Source organism: Pieris napi, chromosome 4 (assembly GCF_905475465.1).
Source record: "Pieris napi chromosome 4, ilPieNapi1.2, whole genome shotgun sequence".
Taxonomy (NCBI): Eukaryota; Metazoa; Arthropoda; class Insecta; order Lepidoptera; family Pieridae; genus Pieris; species Pieris napi.
In genome coordinates this window covers 7646093-7673412 of record NC_062237.1, presented here as the reverse complement: position 1 = coordinate 7673412, position 27320 = coordinate 7646093, and the positions used below count along the sequence as shown (strand labels likewise).

Genomic DNA, 27320 nt, shown 5'->3' with positions numbered 1-27320 from the left:
ATTTTACAGATCTTTGTGCAACACGTGATTTGATTTCGTCCGATGAGAATCTAAATTATAATCAGTATTTGATAACATTTATGTTATATCCACAAATAAATGCGAAAGTAACTTTGTTACGCTTTCATATCTAAACCATAGATTTTACTTAAATTTGGTATGGGAATATAGTTGGCCTTGGAAAGGGAAATTTTTATCGCCAAAAAGATGTTGAAAAGGTTGAAATTGGGGGTGGATTTTTATATAGAAGTTCGTCAACATCATGAAAAGTAGGTATATATATGAAGATACTGCTCAATCGTAATGGTAAAATAACTACAGTATGTATAAGGTTACTAGCTTGGTGGTACTTATAAATGGGCTATGTCCAATATTTATAAACATAGCCTCAAAGCTAGCATTAGCTATTTAGGAATCGTTCGGGTATTACGTAACGAATTTTTGGGGGGGAGGGGGTCCTTTTGAAAACGTTACGATACGGGGCGGGGATTGAACTACGCGTTATTGTTAATATTATTTTCGACTTTCTTTTCAACCAGCTGCCCACTGAAGTATTTCCGAAGCGATTCGACTTAGGGTCCTTCAAGAAAAGAGCGTACCAAATCTTAATAGGCCGCAACCGCACTCGCGAGCCCGCTGGCATTGAGAGTGTCCATGGGCGGCGGTATCACTTACCATCAGGTGAGCCTCCTGCCCGTTTGCCCTATAAAAAAAAGTACTTTACACAACATAATGGTATAAAGAGTCACTGGTCACGAAACGTTTTACTATACTTGGGTACAGAAAAACGTTACGGCACGTTACATGTTGTTTCCAATAATCTCCGAAAATTGCGTGACGTAATACTTGAACGCTCCCTTAACAAGAACTTAAAATAGTCTGTATTAGGTATGTAATAAAGTAATAAAATATGTTATGAAATGAAATGAAAATACTTATACATAATACGTTATACTAATATAAAATTGTATTTTTCAGGTAATACTATCAACTAATTCAACATCTGAAAGCCAGTACTACAGTTCAACACTAAAGGTAACTGAATTATATTTCATAATGTTGTGTGAATGTTTTTACTATTAAGTTAATATAACATTAGTGAAAAATTAAGTAACCAATTTGTTGCTACTGAACAAAAAATTATGTCGCTATACGCATACAGTGTTACTAGTAGAAATCCCATAATTTCAAGACCCAACAGGAATTCCAATCTTCCTAAATTTCTTAACCTTCGCATAAACCCCGCGTCTTAATATAAACTCGTTTGTTTAAAATTCCCAACGTGCAATGAGATTTGTGTCAACAATTTCCTTTTACTTGAAGACAAATCTGAGACGTCGTTTTTAAACCTTACCTACATAGTAAAGAGATTGGTGAAGCTCTGTGAAATTTATTTAGAATTATTTTAATGAATATATTGGCCTGGCTGAACTCAATTTAGCAATATAGTTTAAGTCTGAGCTTGTGTTGTTGCTCAGCACTTATGGGGTTTTCTTTCTGTATCCTTGACCTGCATATCGTGTGTTAGGCGAGGGCAAGACTTGACTATAAAGAAAAACGTTAATGCAAAAGGCGCCGAAATTTATCAATCTACAGATTACCTAATTTATTTAACATTCGTACTCAGTTCTAGGGTATCAAATTTGTATCTGTTAAAATAAATACCTTGTAAAGTGTGATGTGTTTCATGCAATGCCTTAAAAACCACAAAATATTCCTTGTTGAACGAATCCTTCACTATCCTTTATACTATGTTCTACAAAGATATGATTGGGTGGATCAATTTCCCGACGGGCAGACTGTCATTTCCTCAGTTCATGAGCCGCCGCCCGAATATTATTTCAAGCTTCCGTGATCAACGGCACTCCTTTGTATTCAGAATCCTCTTTCAAAAAAAATTTATTTAATCAAGCGAAACCTCGTGTGAACAACAAACTTAAATTAGAAACTCGGGGACGAAACCGCAAGTCACCTTTTGGAGTTTTAATTAATTTTTATTGGGCTCTGTAAGGGCATTTACGTTATTGCGTATTTAATAACGTAAATGTTTTAATGTAAGTAAAATTCCCTTAATACGATCTCGAATTCCCGCATAACTCGCCGTCAACTCATGAAGAGTAAAAATCACAACACACTAGTGTAAATCGTTTTCAACAGAATTGGTTCCGAAATCGGCTGCCCACTGAAGTATTTCCGACTAATTCGACTTAGGGTCCTTCAAGAAGAGAGCGTACCAATTCTTAAAAGGCCGGTAGCGTGCTTGCGAGCCTTCTGGCAGTGCGAGTGTCTATGTCATATCACTTAACATAAGGTGTAATATCATCAGTGGATCCTGTAACATAAAAAAAAATATAAATAAAAACAAATAAAAGTATTGAGGGTAGAAGCTTGCCTGGGTTCCGATCAATGGTGTTAAAGGAAGTTAACGAGTAACAAGAAAAGCAAATGTATACAACAAATTAAACTTGTGAACGGGCTTTATTATTCAAATTTAATAAAAAAACATTATATATAAAAGTCTTACGCCCCTTTATTAGGTATATAAGATGTACTGCTGAATTATCTCCCCAATTCTTAAGGTGCAAACGGAAATTTCGTGGCGGATGCCTGTTAGTGTATTTATGTACCCGGTAGCAGTTCAATTAAGTCTGGCATTTAAGGCCAGCCATCGCTCTGATTGCGAGGAGCCCCCAGTCCTTTTAATTCTCAAATACAACAAATACTTTCGCTTGCGGAACACGCCTTTACCTTCAATTAAGGTGCGCTGGGCTAATTAATGTTTCTTTTTTGCTTTAGATTTAATCATACGTTTCTCTTGTGTAACTTAACTATTACTACAATGTAAAAGTGCCTTAAGAACATTATTAAAGAAGAAAAGTATATGTATATTTATTTCAGCCAGGTGCTACTAAGACATATGTAACATATGTAAAATTACGGAAGATATTGGTGTCCTATATGGATAAAAATATAAAACTTTTATAACTACCCTCACACCGCATTCGCGAAACAACGGTTTGTGCTACAAAAGCTTATGATTGGCGATCGGCGGTTCACGCTTGGTCGGTTTTAATTTGTACGCGGTGTTCGCATCGTTTTCAATTCTCTTGGCTCAGCTAGCTTTGATCCGCGGCTTCGTTCGTTTGTGGTTGAGCTGTAGTTTTCATAAACTTATTTGTCCACAATATTTTCTAGAGAGATATTTTTTGGCATTAGAAAGTATATATTGTACAAAATAAAGGCGTAAATTTTCGAATTGTTTTTAACAAAACCTGGTTTATATATATATCATGAACATTTGACGTAAAATCTAGTTTGTTTATAGTAGCTACAGCCTATATACAGTGCATAATTAGTATTGCATTAAATACATTTCATTATGTTTAACATTAGTACACGACCTAACGGAGTAAAAGCCTCCAAATTCTTCCACTTGTTTGTCATCCTCGCCACCATTTTTCACTTCACCGCTATCCCTTTTATTCCATCTTCCCAGGCGTCTGGTGAGCGTCCTATCTTCTTTCTTAAAGAAAATAACATACATATAATATGTTATATAAAACATACTAACACAAAATAGACTTAAATACCTAATGTTTTATTTAAATAATTTTGCTGTAATAAAAATTCTAACTTATTGGTCCTAAATTACATCGCAGATGTCATATAAACGGGCTAGGATCAAATAACTTCTTTGCTAAATAAACTTGATTAAAAACTCTAATAATCCTTGTCTAAACAGAGAAAAGAGTTGAATTTGTCAGAGTCTCACTTATCTAATGTTAAGATATAGACGAAACTAACGGATGGAACTAGTAGAAATTGATAAATTATCTAGACAGCTAATACAATTAGGTTGGCACGGTGCCTGGCTAGAAAATTGCTTTTGTTAGAAAAAACTTTCTTTTCTTCAGTACTCTATGTACATTTTAAGTAGTTTTTAATGAGCGATTTTTTACTTGACAAATGTAGTGTTTAATATATAATTAAGTTTTCCATTTTTTTATTTTTTAAAGGTATTTGGTGATCACCCTGAAACACGCCGTCCGACTTTTGGGCTTACGTTAAAGACACATAGAAAGAAAAGTCTATTGGTACACAGGGTTGGTATCTACGATCTCTGGGGCGAGAGTCGCTCACTAGAGGCAAACATTGTTGTTGTTCAACCAATCAAAAAATCCAACCGCTATGTAATTTAACTTAAAATAGTATATAGTATACTGACCTCTTTATACGTGAGAAATATTTGTGTTATTACAAGAAGTGTAGTAAACTAGTTGTCTCTTTCACACAAATTGTGTGTACACTGATGTGAAATAGACAGAATAGTGTAATAAATTCAACGTTGTAATCTGATTTTCTTTTTCTGTGTTCTTAATCTCACGTGAAATAAATATTTGTATGAAAATAGTTTTTCGCAACTACCAGGACACTGTATTACACATATGTAAACAAGGCTTGTTTGATATTAGATTTGATATTTATTGATATTGATTCTTATAATCAATTTTTCGAATTATATCGGCCATAAACACAACATTTTAATGAATTACTAATGCTTGTGTATAATTAATATTAAAATCAAAATAATTTAATTTTTAAATCTTATAATTTGCAAGTAGGAAAATAAAAAGATATCTCGGAAGTAAAAACTGCAACCACAAGCGGCATAAAGTTGACAAACAACTGCTCTAGCCGGTAAATCGCTACTATTGTTGCTTAAGCATATCGTATGCTCCATATCCACTATTTTTGAAGTTATACTTCTTTAGCCGCGTTATGAAAAATTTGTGAGAGTGAAATTTTACGATGCGTGCGCACCGTGACACAAAATTAACAGAATGAAGTTGCCCACGGAAGATGTGTAGCATTGGACATAATTTAAAAACAACATTCGAATAATAATAGAATTTATGTTACACTTAATGTAAGAGAATAATAATAAATATTTATTTACTTAATTTTTCAAATGTAAACTGATCTTTTTTGACTATAATGATTCCTTTTCCAGTCTCAGATTATTTAATTGTAATTAATTATTTGCATGCAATCAAAAACTATTTTTAATAATGCCAAAGAAGTATAACTTCTTACGCGCGTACATAAGTATACGCATCCTTTTTTTTATAGAACGTTGATGTTAAGTGTTGCCCTCGACCATAGACACTCTCAATGCCAGAGGGTGTTGTCGGCCTTTTAAGAATTGGTATGGTCTTTTCTTGAAGGACCCTGAGTCGAATTGGTTCGGAAATACTTCAGTGGAACAGCTGGTTATAGTATCAGTTGAGCAACGGGGGACGTCTTGGTGATTTATAAATCAAATTATTAGTCTTTGGTTGAGTCTAGTAGTACATTCGAGGTCTAGAATAACAATATGTTCACAGAACATCGATTCAACATTTAAGTGATATAAGGTTTTTGAAGTAAATGTTCCATGTTCAAAAAATCCATGCGTAATAAACTTTAGGTTAATTTTTATTGTATTATTTATGAGGTTTTCTTGTGTCAAAGCAGACTCATAAATGTGTCTGATACACAAACTAACTAATTAGCTCGGTGGGATGTAATTAATTATGAGCATGTACTAGTTAATATGAATTTTTCGCGTCGCTGCACTAACTGCAAGGCCGTTAGAAACTTTATTTGAAGTGATGTTAAAATAAATTCGATTTTTTGATCTGTAAATTGATTATCATCTAATAACTTGTGGAATTATATCATACGGAGGGCCTGGGTTTGTGTCCCAGCGAAATAATATTTGTTTCGAATTGGCACACACTTTCCGGAAGGAACAGTTTAAAGATTACATACAGAACGAATTTGGATTTAGGCCACCTTAACAAAGTACGAGTGCTTTATAGTTAATACTGTCTCCGAAATTATCGATATTTTATATGTTATCAAAGCGAATTCGCAAAAACAACTTTAAAATCCTATGTAACGGTAATTAAGTAACACAACTGTCGCATTGTCTGTTAGTGTAAAATAGTATAAATAAATAATTTTTATACACATTATTATATAAACTTCTACATGTATAATTCTCACAATTATACGTAAGTTAAATGTCATCTGGGATGTCTAAGAGTTATCGTCACTTAAATGCGTCCTTATGAGTGATGCTATGAATAACATCCTTGTATTGTAGATAAGAAATTATTTTAATAGCAAGTGTCAACCAACATTTGCTGGGAGTGTGTGTCAAACTTACCATAATAAACAGTGCAATCGCACTTTTTATTTTCATCAATAAGCTATTTCTGAAATTCAACATATTTTTCTAACTGATTGCTCGCAGCCTCCTTGCGACTGTGTCCGTCACTTTTCTTAGTAAAAGTAGGTTCAGTTTTTTCATTATATTCCCTAAGCCTAATAATTGCGTTGTAGCAAAGTTTTAAACTTTATATATATTTCAATTGTCTATGATATTCGTATGTTAATAGGTAATAAGTAATAACCAATAACGCATATTACAATACACTGAATAATTTACAATAATTTCTTATAAATGCAATGTGCATTCCATGTCGTGATTCGTGCATACAAATCGCAGTTATTTCTTGACCAACACTTCATTAGCGCTTTTACAAGATAACGTTTTTGGTATGCATTTATAGCTGAGGCCGTTTTACGAGCTGTAAAGTTTATGCTTGGTGTACATTACGGGCTATTATTTCTTACAATAAGCAAGTTCTTGTTTCATTTTTAATACGTTTAGTATTCTATCAATTAAAACTTTAAGAAGTGTTAATGAACTTTAAAAAAGTTAATTAAATTATTTTGAATAATGCAAATATAATTTGTAAAGAGAATAAGTTAGATCTAATCAAAAATATGTAAATTATTAAAGCAAATACTGAACTACAATACATAGATAGTTTATGTGCTAACTTACTATAATTGCGACTGTATTTAAAAGTATTTTAATATCTAAGAGTCGTAATTACATTTTATTACAAACCAATTATCCTATTAATATCTGGTGTAAATATAATTTTCTATTTTCATATAATAAGGCCTCTACACTTAAAATTGTATAAGGAAATAATTATATTATTTTTTTCCAATGACCTCTTATAGAGTATAGGCCTCCTACAACTGTCTTCCTTTCTCTCTCTATCTTCAGCAATATCCCCTATTATATTGATAATAGTGTTATTAAATCTTGGAACACAATTATACCGCAATGTATGTAATTCAACTCGACTGATTCGCAGTCACCGTCTCGTCGGCTCCGATGACTTGCACACTCCGACCCCCTATAGTTTTCAAATCCACAAGGGACATTAATTAATTTTGCCACATTGCTTGCGTTCAATTTGAGTGAGTTTTTGCTCAGTCCTTGACTACAGACGCCCTTTTGCTTTGCAAATTGTTTTTTTACTTTGATCAGAGTTGATGAGTGTATGCAAGTGACAATTAATTCTGTACTATATAAATCTTAAATCTGCTACCCATTTATAAAAATGCTATAAGCTTCTTGAATTTTTAAGAAAGATTTGAAGTTTGTAATCGAAAAAGTTGAGCAGTGTTGGTCTAGTAGCTTCAGCGTGCAACTATCATACCTGAGGTCGTATGTTCGATCCCCAGCTGTGCACCAATGGATTTTCTATGTGCGCATTTAACATTTGATCGAACGGTGAAGGAAAACATCGTGAGGAAACCGATATGTCTTAGACCCAAAAAGTAGACGGCGTGTGTCAGGCACTGGAGGCTGATCACCTACTTGCCTATTAGATTTAAAAAATTTCAAAACCTATTCAGAAATCACAGGCCAAGACCGCCAAAAGTTACAGATTTCTACTTAATAAAGTGGTATAGTATGTTCATCGAAGTGCCTTTATAATGTAGACAATTATTAAGCCGCAAGTCATGTATTGGAATTTCTATAAAGGAGAGGGTGTATTAGACGAGTAAGCGTGATTAAGGATATTAGCATAATGTATGTGGATAGAGGAAAAATTAGGTTACACAGAGCAATGACCCCGATGCTCTCAAAACGATCATTGAGTTCATGAGGAGTAAATTAACATTTTGATAAACACTTGTTTAAAAAAAGCTACGGTAGAGTTTCTAATAGAAATTTATTAATATCTTATATACACAGTCGCTAGATGAAGAGTTGTTTGGGTTGATTCTTGCTGCCTCGTTTCATCACCATATGAGCCGTATTAACCCAAAATTTAATCCGCATCACCTTGATGGTTAGAAGTCTTCCACGGTCTTTCTTTCTTTTGCGAAATAGGGAACTGTGGAATCGACTCCCAGTGGAGATACGACCTCCACTTGTTTAAAAAAAGAGCGTAATCCTTCCTCAAAGGCCGGAAACGCACCCACTAAAATGGTTGCCCATGACCTGTTTTGGGCGTCCCGTAGGACATATCCTATATAAAAATTGACTTTATATTTTAATTCTACTTAGTAAATCAAATTCATATACGAGACATACCAATTTACTTTTATATCCCCTAATTGCACTGTAAGTGTGTCACAGTGTTTATTTAACAAATTCGGAGTCTCAATTAATGTACCGTTGGCCATTGACGAATATTAAGACCGCGCCTCGATAGGGCGTTGCCGAATCTCAGCGTAAAATATTACGATTACTCTCCATACTTGTGATACGCAAAAAAAGGAGTACTTTATTAATTCTCCGTACGTACGGTGGAATGGAGTCGTCCGCCATTTTTCTGCGGACCAGATTTAAATATGGAATTCCGGTGTGTGAGCGGGATAGAGGCGTGCCATTGACCTTGTGCAGGGCCGCACGCGCGCGTCGCGCCGCGATCCTCGTGCGCAGACAATGCACTCGCTAAATATACTTTATCTCATTGTTTCTTGACACATGATTTCACGTGCTAAACTTGGAGAGTGGACTTTTACATTGGGTAAAATTTTAACTTAAGAAATATATATATGTAGTTATATTTATTTCAGAATTTGTGTCTTTCTAATGTCTATCATTTAGTAGTAGAGTAAATCAGAAAAATGGGGCATTTTCCATCGATATCCTCCTCTTCATTCTCACTCATTATTTGTGCGAATAGTTATAAATAATCTGGTTGGCTGAATTCATAAGGCGCTAAAATTCTATTTTAATGTTATACGGTCCCGTAGAAGTTGTTTAACAGGCTATTTTGAAAGCTTAGTTTGGCAAATTTTCCCTAAACTAGCTCCTAATAACGCACAACTTCTAACAACCATTCGAAACTTCTGCATTGTTGAAACTGCAATATTTTTAGCATAACTTCTAAACTAGAGCTAAGCATTACTTAAATTAACTATTCAACAACAACTATTCACCCGCGACTTTATGTGAATCCAGCAATTACTTACACATGTAGAAACTACGGAAACTGTCTTTCTGTAACAAAACTAAATGCAGGGATTACACAAGAAAACAAAAACTATAAAAAACTGTAAACTAAAATATTATTAACTAGCTGGCCTGGCGAACATCGTACCGCCTAACAGTCGATTCTTTATTTTTTTTAAATACTTATTCTGCTATTCGGGACACTGGTTTAGCTAGTAAGATAAAAAAAAGAAAGTTGATAATACAACAAATACATTATGTCAAAAAATAAAATTTACCTTCCCGGAACCCCTCCACTAACACTTGAACTTTATGATATAGTATTAAAGTTCAAATTGCCTTTAAATATTATTACGAATATTTTGTATGGGAATATAGAAAAGTGTTGTTTTTAGACTTTTTCACTCAATTTTTTTAATTTCTCTCTCCGTAAGAACCATCCTCGTACTTCAAGGAATATTATTAAAAAAAATCAGACAAATCGGTCAAGCCGTTTTCATGTTATGTCGTGACAACGGAAAACGGGTTTCATTTTTATATATAAGATAGAAGATATACTTTTCTTGTCGTGAAATTTACTAAAATTTAAATAAAGGCACAGTTACAAAAATATTAGCGAATTGAATACAGGGGCATATTTCGTACATTACTCGACCGTGTAGGGAGCGATGCAGTCGCCTGCGGAATAGCTAATATATCAACTATCAAGTCTAGACAGTATAAATTGCTTTCACAGGGAGCTAACAAACCTAGTCCGCGTTTAGAAAAATAAATACACCGCTGATTGAGACTGTTCAGTCAGGTATTCAGCTCCCTTAAATCATATTTGTAGCTAAAAATCGTTTTTAAACATGCAGCATCACAATGAGCTTTGTTTGTTGTAAAAACATAAGATTTTTGAAGTTATACTTCTTTAGGCGCGTTATGAAAAATTGACGAGAGTGAAATTTTACGATGCGCGCGCACCGTTACACAAAATTTACAGAATGAATGAGTTCTAGGTGGCATGAAAATCGATAATAACTATGTTCAAGTTGTATATTCTAGTATTTTTATATTTAGAACACGTGTTTCGTAACAGTACAATTAAACAGTGTGAATAAATAAATATTATTTTGGTGTTTTTATTTAATCAATTTCATATACGACGGTGATAGTATTTACTAATAATAAGTTTATTGATTAATTTTAATATTTATCGTTAATCACTACTGCATTTTAGTTATTTTTTTTCCATACGCTAAAGAAATATAACTTCTAACGCGTGTACATAAGTACACACACTCTTTTTTTATATATTTCCTTTAACACAAAGAGGTGGACGTCGGCCAATTTGTAATATTATATATAGTTTTAAGTACAATATAACACCTATGCTATATAAAAGATTTATTAACATGATCGCAGATTCTATTAAATATTTTTAGGAGTCTTCATTAACCAATTGGGACAGTTAATAAAACTTTTTGTCTAGTTTATCATAAAATAGATATTCCACTAGGCTGTAGATTTCGAAGAAATTTAGGTATCGAGTGACATAAAGCAGTAAGAAAAACAATGTTTTGAGCTAACTACGCTAATAAGTTAGCGTTCTAGAATTGATAACTAATAAAATCGGTATCCTTTGATCGACAATTCTCGGAAGCTGGACCACCTATATCAGACCAATTATGGTATTGTATATTTGTCATTCGAACCGCCTCGTTTCAAACGCCTGTTTTTGCTAAGTGAATTTAATAACTGCATATCATGAGTATTGTAGTTTCAAAAGATAGATTTGTATTTTCTTAAGTTTGATCATTTTGATATTCTAATAAAATGATACCGAAAGTTTTATAAGACAAGCTGTATCTGTACGTTTGTTATAAGCTTCATTCGAAGCAATAGTTCTTGTTTGTACCGTAAAATATTTTTTTACGAAATCGCAGACGTATTTTAACTTACAGTACAGTGTAGAAATTTACCGACAACTGTATCGAGAATCGCTTTTATACGTTTACGCATATTTTGGCGCGCATTATGAATTATTTATGGTTGTAAATGCGCATATGTCAGTTTTCAACTCATACAGCTTCATATTATAACTTAGCGTAACAAACATACGACTTGTAAACTATAGTTCCGAAGCTCGATGATATTAATAATAATAATAAAGCCCGTTTAATTTCCAATCATGACAAAAAAACAAATTATAATACACAGCTTAGATTTTTATCCATTTTTTATCTTTTGCTTGTTATTCTGTATTGTAGCTTCCTTCAGTACCGTCGATCGGAACCCCTTCACGGGTAAAGGCCTCCTCTAGCTTTTTCCAACAGACTCTGTCTATGGCTCTCTTTCTCCATTCGTTTCCTGCTACCGCTTCTATTTCTTCTATCCATCTTTTTTTTGGGCGACAACGAGCACCCAAGTAACACAAAACAACATTATAAGAAGCGTACAACAGCATGGACTTACGTGCAAAACAGTATATGAGCAGCATATGTAGCACTATATCAGCCGTTTATAAGTTTATAAGTGTCATATAAGCTCAATTTGGGCCCCAAATAATACGGCTTTGAGCATTTTTAAATATTATTAGTGCTGCTAACCAGCGCTTATAATGTTATTGAAGACAGACATTAGTAAAGTTGTGAGACAGCATATTCTAATGTAAAAAGCATTTTTTTAGATGTTAGTACAGCTTTTATACAGCTTTTTGAATTACAATGCCAAAGTTACGTTTTATTCTAAGGCTGAACGTTTTATTTTCTTTGTATAAAAATATTTGAAAAAACTTATCGAAACTTATATGTCCGAATTGATTATATATATTTCGTTTAGTGTATTGCAGTGCATTGGTGTTGTGCGGAAACGTTTTAATGTGTCTTCATTGAAAATAATTTATCATAAGGTAAGACAAACATCAATTTTATTTTGTTTTGAATGCAAATGAGTTGGGGGTATTAGTCTTATGTGAAAATATATATATGTTTGTGGCTTATAATTCACGCGCCGTCACAGAAATGCTTTTTAATAAAAAATAGGGACAAATTTAGAATCGACATCAGCTGACCTTTTGTAATTTTTTAACGATTTCATTAATTTTAACGTATAAAATTGTTTCTGTCGATACTTCGCTTATAAAAAAAACATAATAAGTAGTATTTCATTCATATGTGTGTTATAATTTTATTTTTTATGTTCGAGAAAACAGAAAGCAAATGGCGTCATGTAATATTAATGTTCTAAACTTTCAACTAGTGTCTTTTAATGTTGTCAGTCTTATTATAGTATAAAAAAATAGCTTAAGTCATTCAACCTACATAAAAAATATCTAAGTGATATCTTTAGCATTATAGTAACACTTTTTAGGCATGTTATAATGTTTATTACCCTTATACGTCATAAAAATGGATTGCTATAGTGTTAATCAGGGTACCGAAATAATAATTTAGAATCCCTTAATTACATGATACCCTACTCCACGTCTTTCATATTTTATCTGTCTCCAGTTAGATAATTTGCCAAGTGTAAGTATAAAATCATTATCACAATAAATGAGTTGGGGAATTCCCTGAATCATGTGCCCGAATAGAACGAACGGGACGTGCGACTTAAAGTCGATAAAACAACAATCCCTACAAAACGTGACGTCACTTACACCAAGAGAACGACCTCTATTCATTAGTAGTACTTGATTCCTGTCCCTGTGACGACGCGCGCTCATTTGCTAAATATTGTGTATTTTATTTTTGAATTAATTTAAACACCGGCGTGATCACGATCCCTTACAGGTACCAATTTAGTTGTAGTGTGTATAGGAAAGGAATAATAAGGTAGATTACCTACTAAGGTAGGTATACTCCTACGCTAAGCGTGCCACTACATAAAAGTACCTAGTGAATTGAAACACGATATTATAATCTTATTTTTCGCACATTGTAATTAAAGGAACTTTTTGTAAATACGTTTTAAGGGCACGCGTTATACGGGTACTTATTTAGTTTTAAGGTAAAGTACCTTCTCTATTAAGTCCTAAATAAGCTCAATTGTTTTTTTCAGATGCCTTTTAAAATTGTGCAAACGACCGAAAGGGGATCAACTAAACTGTTTATTGTTCCAAGCGGGTGGGAAAGTCAGCGTCAACTGCGATATCCAAAAAGACCTAATGAGTCTGCATTAGTAAGGAATGAAAATTCCAAGCCTCGCGCAGATTGGTCAGTGTTGCCTTGTAAAGTCAAACGGACGGGTTTTTTAACCTATGAAGATGCTGACGAGGAATTGTCAATTATGATGCAGCATAGCGACACAGATACCGGCCCCACTATTTATGAAGCCTAAAGAGAAACCCAGCTCGCAATGTCAGGATTACCAGATTTCAATAACTTGGCCGACCAACTAGTAACACTTCTGCAAAATAATTTTCATTTTCAAATCTTGAATGTACTACGGAACCACTTGCTTGAACTTCTTGAACGGTGCTTGGCTCATACACAACTACCGATTGTTCTGTATTTTGTGTATCAAGAGTATCATTGTTTGGAACACGTTTTTCATTACTTAAACCAAATATAAAATTTGAGTATTCCATTTTTATCTTTCTCTTTACTCCACCTGTTCTCTTAGTCTTTTTCCACTGTTTATTCATGACAACAACGTGACACGTGCGACATAAAATTACTAATGAGTTTATATATATACTAACGCACAAATGAAAATAATCATACTACTCATGGTTTTATGGCCAAATTATGACCTATAGTAATAAAATTAAATTTTTATTTATCTAAATAGTGCTGAAAGCTTTAAAGTAACAATAAAGTAAGAAGATAACAGAGCTAAAACTTTAGTAAATGTTTGGCTAATGCTTAGCTGTAAATAAGCATAAGAAAAGATTATAAAAATGCGTTTAATCTTAAAAATGTGTTAATAAATCTAAGTTCACTATAAAGTATTTCGACAACGTTTATTTAATGTATTAGGTTTTCTTATTTACTAATATAAGGTCTTAACCTTTGTGTTAGTGTAAATGCTGTTTAAGGTGCTGTATATTAAAAGTAATTAATGTTTTAGTATGATTATAAGCCAATTAACCTTATTTTTTAGACCATACAATAGCTTCATGCATTATAAATTTTACCACATTCTACTGAAAAGCATTTAAACTAAGTCAAAACTGATTTAAAGTGATAGTCTGACTTTAAAACGTAAATCAGTCTTTACTTCAGTGAATATACAGATTACGTGTTACTTGGGCAGAGGTCAAAAAAAGGTGGCTCGATGATATTATCGGTTTATTAATAATTCACAGAACGTTTAAATCCTTAAAATTGAATATCCATAGACATTGTCAATCGTCATTCCACATTACTGCCAATTATGGCCACTTACAGTTAATAAGCTCGAATATTCATTAATGGACAATGATTTATGAACTCCCTTCGACGATTTCAAGCGTATCATACTGTTATCTTTCATGCATTATTTATAGATGCGATTTCAATTGAATTACGGCGATCACTGTTACACGTATAAAAAGAGTTTAAAAAAATTAATGGAGACAGTAGGTTACAAAAGTGCAAATGCAAAACATAAAGCGTTATACTATGTACGCTATAGTTTTATTTATTTATACTTTATTACCTTAATCAAAAACATACACATAACAAAAAAAAAAACAGGTTACAAAAGTTATAAGGCAACGGACGGCCTTATCGCTAACAAGCGATTTCTTCCAGGCAACCCTAAAGTGGAACAATGAAAAAGAAACACCTACAGAGAGTAGAGTACAAGTAATGCAAAAATTATTAACAAAAAAAATAAAACAAACTCGAAATTACACGTTACTATAACCAAAATAAAATAAAGTAACATCTAAAGATAAAATAACAATAATAATAAATAAAAATATGTTATATTTAGTTTAGTATATTTTATTTTAAGTTCTTTACAAAAATTAGCAGTATACATTTAATTTTTAATAACTCGTTTGTTCAGGCATTATTAATAATGTCTTTAAGAAGCTAAATCTTTCTTAAATTAGAATTTAATCTCCATAATCAGTGGTCAATGGAGTCATAATGAGCAATTTGACGCCCCGCCCCATACGGGCACAAACAAGAATTATGATTTTTAAAGTGATTGAATTCTATTGACATCACAATATCTCAATTACTTTTTACTTGACGATTTCCATTATGTTATAATTGTGGCTTATTAAAAATAAAGAGCTGAGCAATATTGAAAATTAAAAGGGGAAGAGCTATTGTGTTCTAATGTTCCCTTGGTTGACAGTACTAAGCAGAGTTTTACTATCAAAGCTCGGATATTACTTTTAAAAAGATATTACTTACAATAGTTAGTTAGCAATCCCTTTTGCCAATCAGGATATTAATAGCTGCGAGATGTGGTTTAAGACTAAGTAATTTACTTTAAACTCAATGCGAAATCATATCAACGAGACAAAACTGCTTGAAGTGAATAGTTTAGTAATTTTTAATTCAATTTAAATTGAGAGAATTAATGCTTTACTTGATAAAACAATTGATAATATTAATAATAATATACCTTTTTTGTTAGTTAGTTAATATATGGGGAAATATCGCGCTGGACCTTATGGGTCTTACGTATAAATTAAGATACCACACACATTTTATTTTATATACATATTATATAATATACAGGGATAGATAAAGAGATATTTCCGATAACAGTTTTGACTAAAATTCTATAATTGTATTTAAATATCGAACGACCGCACACACTCATAGTAAATAATCATATTTACCTAACAATAATATTGTTATTTGTTTTAAATGAATGAAGACATTTCTGAACACAGTTTTGTAGTAGGTATTACACTTTATACGGAAGTCCCATAAGGTATGAACTTACCCCTTTTGTGTCGTTAATAATTTGCCTTACCAGGTTAAATACTGTCCAACGAAGAATCCTTCGAACGGCAAAATCGTATTTCTTTTCTGTATTTAAATAATCAGTATAGCAAATAAGCTAATATTTACTTAACAAGAATATAGTATCATTATGCGATTATTAATAATTTAATGTTATTACACACCCGGTTTGTCGTCTTTACATAAGAATGTGTATACGGAAACTTAAAATAAACGTTAAGGTCTTAATTATAGAAAAATGTTGTAACATAAAAATTTATTGCTTTAAATTACATATAATTTCTGAGTTCTTTACGTAAAACAAAATTTATTTTTACAATGTTCTTTACGTGAATTTGTTGCTTCTGATGTGATAATCTATGGCTTTTACCCGTTTAAAACAAGTTTCTTATTGGTATTGAGTACTTATGAGAACAATTTTCGTATTGTTTCACGACCATATTGTGTAACCTGCAGGTTCGATTCCCGAAACAATAATAGTTTCGGACACACAAAAACTTAAGCGTAAGCTTATAAAACGTATTTCTATGCATTTACGATGTACACTTGGTAATATTAATAACGAACGGTTAATTTTATAGTATACAAAGCTAACATTAACATAGGCTTGTTTAGTATTCGGTAACATCAGTGTTTGGTCTATACATACAGTATGCGCAAGCGCAATGTATGATAGTTCCGTAGTAGCCGCTATTCAGCCTGGGGCGAGCCGACCGCAACGTAACGGCACCCAATCACCACAGAGTACTTCGTTTTACAAATGGAATGTTGGTTGCCATAGAAACGGTCACACATTTTTGTTAGCCGTTGCCATGGTAACCGAGAATTAAAATAATGATCGGCAATACAAATCTCAAGTTAATTAACGGAAATAAATAGCGATACTATTCTACAATAAAATGAATTGTATAATCTTTAAACTAATTTATGTAGTACATTTAAAACATTAATTATTCCGTTCAAAAACAAACAATAATAAACCAAGCAAAAAGTGTATTTATTTTATCGAAATTCAGAATTTACACAAAATGTTCTCACATTCCATTTCTTATTGTCTATTACCCACCATAAAATTAAATAGAAACCTCTGTCGTTAGCTCTGTGGTCGCCCTGCGCGCACGCACGTCTGGGAAACACCATTAATCTCACGGAAAGCAATCAGCAAGGGCTGTTAAATCAATACATTCTCTCATTACATTTGTCCCACAAAACTGGTGACCCTCATTCACATTGCATAGTTTACGTGAAACTCGTTTTATTTATCTTCAAATTCCTTATAACATGTCTATAGAAAGGGTTGTACTACAACATTAAACGTCTTTTTTATATTTAAAATTATGTATATTACATAATAGGGGGCATAATAATTTTAGAAAAGTCGGAAAACACTGATGTACCTTTATATATAATACTTAATACTTATTGAAACTTTTATTCCGAAGATTTCGTTCGAGAACTAGATTCTAATCAGAATTAACGATTTTTTTGTAATAATATTAATTATTAAACAATAATATTTCCGACAAACTTCGCTAAGTTTAGCTAAAATGCATTCTACGGCTGGTAATAATTTCTTGTGAATTGTCAGTAATTGTCAAGTCATAAGTCATATAACAATAAATGTCAACTTCAAAGCGACATTCAATTGCCCTGTCAGTTTCTTTTTTCGCTTTATGCCTTTGAGTCTTCTAAGAAAATCAGGTAACCTATGGAGGTTGCGTCCTTTTCCTTTAAGCATGACATCATCGACATTGCCAGAGAGCATTTTTACTCAGAATCAATGCTGGTTAGGATAATGATTTGTGTTTATTAATAAGTAATAAACACAAATCATTATCCGATTGGGCCGATTTGACCCAAATCGGCCTCAAACCCATTGAAAGATGAGAGTACAGAATGTATACTAAATATTTGTTAATTATGTTGAAAAAAGACTTACATTTTTTCTATTTAATCTGTTTAAAAAGATAGCAATTTTGAATCTTATTTTCAATATGGTTTTAAATCAGCGACTGTAAACTAAAACACTTACTTATGTATACTGTAATCAATATATGCGTTAAAACGATCGTAAACTAAATAACCGTCTCTGAGTGCGTGTCTTTGTTCGTTTACTCTTACTAGTCTATATTTAGAATACGTAAACGAGGAATAAAATCAACTGTAGGAAACTAAAACGCCGACACTAGTTTTCGCTTGTACGTTGAAAATAAAAACATTGCAGAATCGTCAGACACCTGTGAGCCAGACGAACAAAAAGCCAATCTGGTGTCTGGCTTGGGGCCATTTGTGCTTTAACAACTCCAATGATTTTTCTGCTTTCCCAACGCTCCTGATTAATTCCTCAAAATCCCTTTAAATTGACGAACGTTTTATTACTAATCGCAATTAATATACTTTAGGAATTTGCGAAATCGTTTTGCAAAATACCTGATAGAAAATTCTAGAGACGATTAACAATTCTAAAGCTAGCTTGTATATGCAGGTGCAGACTTAAGCGGCGTGAGATTTAGATTTCATCATATCTAGACGTACCTGTATTCTGTTTACGTAACGTACGAGCGGCATTTATGCAACTTAGAAGGTCATAATACTACCTAATTGAATCAAAGTGCAGGAACCTTCCAACTACATTCCTCTATACTTCGGAGTAATCGCTAAAAATCTTCTCATACAGGTATATTAAGTTCAATGAAGAATCCGTAATCCGCTTGCGGTCTTCCGAAACGTAACCTATTAGATTAAACGTTTGATCAAATTTGTGCCTTAAACTTATACGTTAGCTTATGTGCAATATTAAATCGAAATATTCTTATGATAATGATTCCAACACGTAAAAAACTAAATTAATATATCATGTTTCTAGAGAAAACGCATCCGTACCACCAAAACAAATAGAGAATTTCTACGATTAATTAATTGTTTGTCCAGTGACCGTTATGCATATATAAATAAGACGCATATTAGCGTGTGGAGTAATGTTAATTTTTGCAGTCGGATCGCGGATACCGTATTGCTTTCAAATAAATGGAATGCGGCCATCGGCCATGCTACGTACGCCGCACCCGTCTACGAGACAAATAAACAATACGTATTAAGTACTTCTGCTGTTACATGATTCTTTTACCGCTCAGAATTATTGCTATTTGGGCTATATAACATAGTAGCTAATTCGACGAATCTTGCTTTATAGTAAATACGTCATTCTTAGTTATTGTCTGTTTTTAAATCTTTAAATAGCTTGATATTTTTGATGTATGGGTAAGGCGGCGTCCATAAATTACGTGAGGTGTTTAAGGGGGGGAGGGGGTCGAGTCAAATCTCATTTAATCTTACGTTGGAGAGAGGGGGGGTCTCGGCAAATATCACGCAATTTTTTTCTTTTTGAAAAAATAATAATAGGAAGACGGTTGACCCTATAAAGGCATCTCTGCAACTTCCCGCTAACTCTATACCTAAACGCTCAACATTTCACTAATTTTGTTTTAGTCGTAAACAAAAGCACGAAGCAATTTTTTTCTTTTTTCAATAACAATCCAACGCGTTTACGTAAGAAACCCACATTTGTTGTTGAATAAAATCTCACCAGGGGGGGAGGGAGGTACAAAAAATTTAAAAAAACACCTCACGTAATTTATGGACGCCCCCTAAGTTCACGATTAATTATTTAATCAACACTTATCTGTATACATACTAAGAATCAAATTTAAATATAAAAGTTACGTTCAGCTAGACAGATTATAAACTACGTTATCAGGGAACTCAACGGACCTAATGAGTCTATGTGTGGAAACTGATTCCACACACCATCAGGCCCGAATAAAGCAATTACTACATAATATCGTTTTAATGTGTAGAACATAATTGTTATTATTTTTCATATAACAGGCGGCAAACGGCATCTGATGTTAAGTGATAGCGCCGCCCATGGAAGCTCTCAATACCGGAGGTCACTTATAAATACATAATACTAGTATATAAAAACATCAAGTATGCACAGAATAAAATTAAAAATCCTTATATTCATTCTCCTCACCTTAAGCATACCTTTTTTATAATTTGAATACCTCATGTTATATTAAATTCATTTATGTGCATAGTGATGCTGGGTCCTAATGCGATTAACTTTGTCGGTGGTCACAAAATATGCATGGAGACGTAAAAAATTCACCGGAAATGCTCTAATCTTAATGTAGATTTTAAACCCCGAATAGAAAATTAAGGCTTCATAATTTTTGTTTGTGTCTGGCGTATTTAAGATTTCCTTGATTGTGTTGTTATCGGTGCTGCTGGACACTTATTCTTTCACTCGGCTGTAGTTCTAAAACATTAATTAAAAAAAAAAAGGTTTTAGAGTATGTTATATTTTTAAGCTATTGATTTTATCGCAGATTTTGAGCGCGGCGACCGAATCAAGAAATTCCGTAACGAAAAAAACCTAACACACGCGTTAGAGCGAGACAGAACGCATACTGCGTATTCACATCTCTCGTAGCGTAAGCGCGGCCGGTGCAGCCGGTACGCGTTACAGTGAGTCAAACTATATAGGCGTGTTAGTCTGAGTCTGGTATAGTGGAAGATTGAATTAATATCAAAGAAAAAATACTCCATAAATAAAAAAATAATAAATCCCCGAGTGCCACACGTTTTTTTTTGTAATAAATCGGCACCAGTTTCATATGATCAACGGCATTGGCAAACATTGGCAAGTTTAATTAAATTCTTCCGCTCAATTAATTCATATCATAATCCAATTTTGAATATTTAAATTAGGAACGTCGAACTGTCAGTCTAGACTCTAGACATTTTTCATAAGGCCGGTTATGAGTCAATAATACTAAGTTTGCAATACGACTGGCCTTCATACTCGATGACATCACACTTATGATAGATTAGTTTAACACTAGCCTAGAATAGGGTTGTTGACAACGTTACGAAATAATAAAAAAAAAGTATTATGTGACAGATTAATAAATAATAATCCTGTATTTTTAACCAATTTAAAAAAATTGCGAGCCAAGGATCCTACGGAACGCCCTAAAGTGCAGACATTGCAGCCCATATAGAACCTCTTTTTGTGAGTGCGTTGCGGGCCTCGAATAGGGCCCATTAAACAACTTGAAATATATAAAATTATCATAAGAGACAATGATAGATTCTTCAAAATAAAATTTAATAATACTATTATGATACTATATAACAGTACCTTTACAGATAGAGCTATGAAAATACATACAAAATTACTCATAGCTTACTCATCCAATTGATAAACGGAACAACGCCTACATAAGAATTCATAGCGTTTACTATGTCATTAACGGTGTATACATATGTTTACTATACATCTTTTATCAATAGATACAGTACAGCCATGATATTTTTGGAATACAGCTCGATTTCTAAATTTTGTCAGTCATAATCACAAATCCTTTAATGTTTTTTTTACTGCGGAAAAGGCGCCCATAACCATGATTTTTGGATTGAAGTCATATGTTTGAGATGCAGAATCGATTGTGGATCCCAACCAACTCAAACGGCAACACATCTAACCTGTCTATAGATGTGTGTTAAGACTGAGGGAAGGACTCACTTTTGGTGCTAAACATGGCTCTCTCATCTCAAAAATTTAATCCTCACAGTCCAATCTAATCCTACGATATATCTCTAAGTAAAATACGTAATAACATACCAGCCCTATCAAATTGTAAGTATATTTTCCTCATATTTAGGTCGTATGAGACAGTTTTTACTTACGTCCATCAAGGCCATCTTATCACTGCGGGCGTCTATTAAATGAGAGTCTTAAGTATACATTACGTTATTCGGTCTTTGCTTAGCGAATCACTATTAAAAATAAAAATATTTGTAAGATATATTAAGCTAGGAATAAGAATCTCTGAATATATTGAAGTATCGGCGTAACAAAATTGTAGCATTTGAACACTTTTTTAACAATTTATTGAGTTCCAACGGTATTAAATAAGTTAATTAATGTGCAAATAAATTAGTGTGAAAGAGAAAATCACATTTTGAAAACCTTAACTGGACATGCATTTTGTGTCACCTTATTGATATTCGAATATCGATTTTGTTAAAAGTCACTGGTGAAAGCTACGCCTTGGCAAATATATTAATACGCATTTGCATATTGTCCATTCGTATTTGGGCATGTCTCGTCTCGTGAAATTCACAATGCTAATAATAAAACCGTCCAGACGCACCTTGCATATTGTTTTATATGAAAATAAATTTTAATGCAATGTGTTAGGGTTGTTTTTCGGTTGAGTACAAATCACGTCTACGATTGCAAGGTTTTATTTATTTGTACGGCGTGTCTGCCGTAACTTTCGATTATAGATGACTCGATACCAACTTTGACGTATAATTTTTGTTTGTCTTTTTTATGAATAAATTAATATAAATTGAAAGGCTATATATTTTTATATTGAGAGCAAAATTCGTATTTTTTAACTGTTTTTTATTAATAAGTTACATATCATCAAACATAGTATCATGTTATAAACTATATTGAACACAACAGGTGCATACTATAATATGAAAGAAAAACAATAGATAAACGATTAACAATGTCAATCCATGTTAAACTGACGATTTTGATTAGCAACCTTAAAACCTTCTAAATAAAAAAGCTTTTAACTTCCCCACATACAAGTGATGCACTATATGAAACATCTCATAAGTAATTTCGACAGCCCTACAATTAGCCGTGGGCTTACTTTCGACAGTCAATGACTGAGAGTTCATTGACCACCAATTTGCATGTGTCAATGACTCCGTTTACTTTTCCTTTCAGCATCGGACCACGGCACACTGACACAGCTGTATCAGTTTTTGCAGTGAAATCGTTTGACCTTCTAAATTTGAAATTGATCTGTCTGGCTCAACGGTTATTAGCATTGGAAATAGAAATCTAGACTTGACCTAAGTACTCGATGTAAAGTATAAAATACGTTTAAATTCCGTTAAATTTAAAAAAAACCTTAGGGTTATAAAGCCCAAAATATATGAATTATTTTTGCTACGATGTAGTTTATTACTTAAGAGTTTCAGCAAGCACACCACGTAACTTATAGTATTAGTAAGTGTGTGTGTGACATCAAAATAAGTTTCTTGATGGATGTTGAATATTTTTTGGTAGAGATTGGTTGAATATTCCAATGTTCCGTTACCTTTACTGAGTCAATAATTAAATGATTTACAAAGTAAAAGAACTGATGTGGAAAACTGTATATATATTATTATTATTTGTTTAATTTTGACTTTTACCTTACAATTTTTTCAGCTTACCAAGCCAGCTTCACTATCTTTAGTGGTGCATTTTTAGTACTTAAGTTTATATCCATTTAAAAAGGTTATCTTATATAAGATATATCTTGCGAGCCTAATTTTCATTTAGAAAACTTAAGAGGCCAAAAGAAGTTCATTGACCCAACGTAATTAATTATAATGTCATGAATGCCGCTAGGCGAAAACACCACTACCGTTACTCTCTCATAGAAATTAACGAAAAATCTTTTACATAGCACCTATGGCGAAATAAATGTTTTAGTTCATAAGATTAAGTATATTTTCGAGACTTTTTGTATGACTTTTCCTAGCTGTCGACGTTTTATAATAAACTTCATCCTTATTATAGGGAATCTTAGATAGCCATTCCTAAAACCACAAGGGTAACATTCACAGTCGACATTTAATTACTAACCTACTTTTCTATATAAGATATATCTTCTTTTATATATTTAACTAGCTTTACATGTATATGTCAACGTAAAATTGTAAAAACCGTTAGATTGTAATCTATCTCGCGAGATTGTAAACTGTCGATAAATTGTGAACTCGAACGTTTCACAATTTAACGATTTCACTTCGATAGATTATAATCTACCGAATAATAATACGTTAAATTGTAAGCAGTACGTTGAGTTCATAATCTTTCGACAGTTTATAATCTCGCGAGATAGATTACAATCTAACGGTATTTACAATTTTACGTTAACATATACAAATAACCTACCTTGTTTTTATATATTTAGGTACTTTTAAAACTTTAAAAATCTTGGAGCTTACACATCTGACCCTTATATCATCCTAAAATGGCCAAGTGACTAAGAATTAAATACCAAAATGTCTAAAGGCGAACAAATTAACGAAAAATCCACATTGCGCCCATCAAAAACGGAATGTGAGAAATCTAATAAAGTTAAGAACACCTGTAACTTATTACATTCCAGGCTTGAAACACAGAAACTTTCTATCTGGCAACTTTGAAATGCCCGCAAACTTTCCTTAAACTTTAAATATTCGTTGAGATCTTAAGATACGTTTAATGAATTGTCTTTGACAGCCCTTGTAACTTTATCAAAATTTTATTATAATTGCATATTTCGAGATTTATTTTCAAAGTGTTTTGGCAAAGTTACAAAGGAAACGACAGCTTTTGCATTTAATGAGTTGAGAAATATATTTTCAATATTAAGGTACTAATGAAGCATTTCGTCAGAATTTGCTTTAAAACTGTTATTATTAATAATAATTTAATGACACTTTCTAAATCCCGCGTATTTATAAATTTAGATTTATTATAGAACAGGGGGCAAACGGGCAGGAGACTCACCTGATGTTAAGTGATACCGCCGCCCATGGACACTCTCAATGCCAGAGGGCTCGCGACTGTGTTGCCGGCTTTTTAAGAATTGGTACGCTCTTTTCTTGAAGGACCCTAAGTCAAATTGGTTCGGAAATACTTCAGTGGGCAGCTGGTTTCACAGTGGTGCTCCGCGGCAAAAACTGTCTTGAAAAACTTAAAAAAAAATAGAATTATATTTATCAAACCTCGGTTTCAATATATTTGAGATTCCTATATATTTTTGAGATAATTAGTACAAAAACACAGGCGCCAATGAATCGCTCGTACAATTAATAATTATAATGATTTAGGTCCTCCATTTTATATCAATGACGTCAACAAGTTCACATTAATGATGTCAGTGCAGTCATAATTGTATATTTAGCATTTATCCATGATTGCGAAAGTCACGCCTGTTCATATATTTAATGAAACAATAGGGTCCCTCAGTGGGCGATAATCATAATTGCAAATTTGCTATTAACATATTCGCTTTGTGTACGCCAAAGGTGCTCAAGGCAAATTGTGATGTCCTTATAAAACAACACGTGACGCAAATATTATAATATAGGGTAGACGGGTTAAATATGTAGACATTTAGTGGACCAGTCAGGTTAGATAAAAATTAAGAACTTTTCTTAATCTTATGATTTCTGGCGGCTCATTTACACTGTACATCTCTTGCTCTATGCGACCATTACTGCATAGTTTTGCATTATCGAAATCGTTTACGTAGGAATATAAATAAACAAATGCATGTGAGAGATGGAAGCAATTCGATTGTATGAGTAATGATGTAAGTTATATAGGTGTGTGTGGTGGAGGTTCCTAAACTAGTAAAAAATAGTCTGTGGGAAAATGAAGATGTTAATCATATGGAAAGATAATATTAAAAACAGTTGTCTTTTGTTTGTAATGCTGTAAATACTGTATATTTGTGTTGGAAATAAATAATTTACTATTTAGTGCATTGACATTTCCATATATAAATGCCAATACAATTTATTAGGAAGGACTTTCTGGTCGCAGCTTAAAAAAACTAAGATAGGTACGTTGACCCCGATTTGGTTACAAAAAATAGTACTCTGAACTTATCCATATTTATTACATTTATGAAACGTAAATGGTGGTTATATAATATACCCCAGCAACAATCATGGTCAGTTTTTATTCCAGTATATTTTCATAATGATATTAAGCTTCTTTAAATAAGTTTTGCGCCAAGCTTGTAAGAAATATTTTAATGTATTTTGGGAGTGTAATGCAATCTGATAAGGCCAGCTTTATGATCAATTATCATATAAAACGCTGACAGGGAAGAGTTTTTTACGCTTTTATTGCTCAATTCAACATGAGATTTAACATTTGATAAAATTATCATTTAATAACAATTTGTGTTATGAATTAATTTAATTTTTTTTTTGTCAAACGACATTCTTATATCCAGATAAATAAGTCTTAGTGTACATATCAGAAAATCGATGTGTTCTGTAAAAATGTTGCCAGTTTTGAACCTCACAGAGATAAGAAATTATTAGTGGTAAAAGTTCATCACAATAATTTACTTTAATACCATTGAATAGTAGTGTAATTTGCGGTGTCTAGCCTGAACATTAGGGCAGTTAAGATAGTCAATAAAAGTTCCCTCTAAATGTTTATGAATTGAGGCTGTTTTTTTATCTATGTTGCTGTGCTATGTGTTGTGCTATTGGCATATATTTTTAATCTGCTTTTAGGCCATTACTTGCAAGTAGTGTGAAGTCACGTGCTTAACTAGTGGTTAAGACCAGTTTACAAAGCTGTTTCCTTAAAGAAAAATAAAAACTAGATATTTTTATGTACATTTGGATATAGATATAACTTATAAAATTGTATGTTTGTTACAGGTACGTTATTTAGTACGAAGAGTGAAGCCTAATAAATAATTAGTAAGCTTATTACTGTAAGTATAATTAGTGTTTTCATTAATGAGAAGATATTGTAGTGTAATTAATCCATTTATTTTGATCTTTGCTATAAAAATATTCTATATTGTTACGTCATTACATGTAATATTTTTTTTACTAAATCATGTTATAATATTACCCTCTCGGTTTATATAAAAAAACATCTCGTTCCTAACATTATTTAGTACTAGCTTCGGAACGCTGGACATTTTTTAATATTCTATGTATATGTTCATCAGGGGTAACGTTGAATTCTAACAGCAAAAGAAATTTACAAATCGGTCCAGTTGTTTTAGAACTAAATGCAAACAATCAAATCTTTCCTCTTTATAATATTAGTGTAGATGTTATAATATTTTTAGACTATAGAAGTAATGTCCATCCTTATAAAATATTAAGCTAAAATATATCGCTATAATTGTACTTTCGTATTTTATACATTTTCCTCCTTTCAAACGAGTTAAGTGCGCTTATCTCACGGTCCTGCACGTTCGCTCTCTAGGGCCTTTACACAC

The 27320-nt window shown here is 32.6% G+C and overlaps 1 protein-coding gene and 1 long non-coding RNA gene across 9 annotated transcripts in view; both read left to right on the top strand.

Annotated features, from left to right (window-relative positions):
• Nucleotides 1-27320, top strand: part of LOC125048860 (protein alan shepard) — a 161095-nt gene that overhangs the window by 70089 nt on the left and 63686 nt on the right. For 7 of the 8 annotated variants that reach the window (XM_047647801.1, XM_047647798.1, XM_047647796.1 and 4 more), the window contains exon 2: nt 979-1035. The exons of the other annotated variant lie outside the window; for it this stretch is intronic. In XM_047647801.1, coding sequence (XP_047503757.1) covers nt 979-1035 — 57 coding nt within the window. The remainder of the gene's footprint in view (nt 1-978; nt 1036-27320) is intronic. 8 annotated transcript variants of the gene reach the window in all.
• LOC125048861 lies at nt 12965-13888 on the top strand. The gene is made up of 2 exons (XR_007116891.1): nt 12965-13092; nt 13361-13888. It is a non-coding gene; the product is annotated as an uncharacterized LOC125048861 (long non-coding RNA).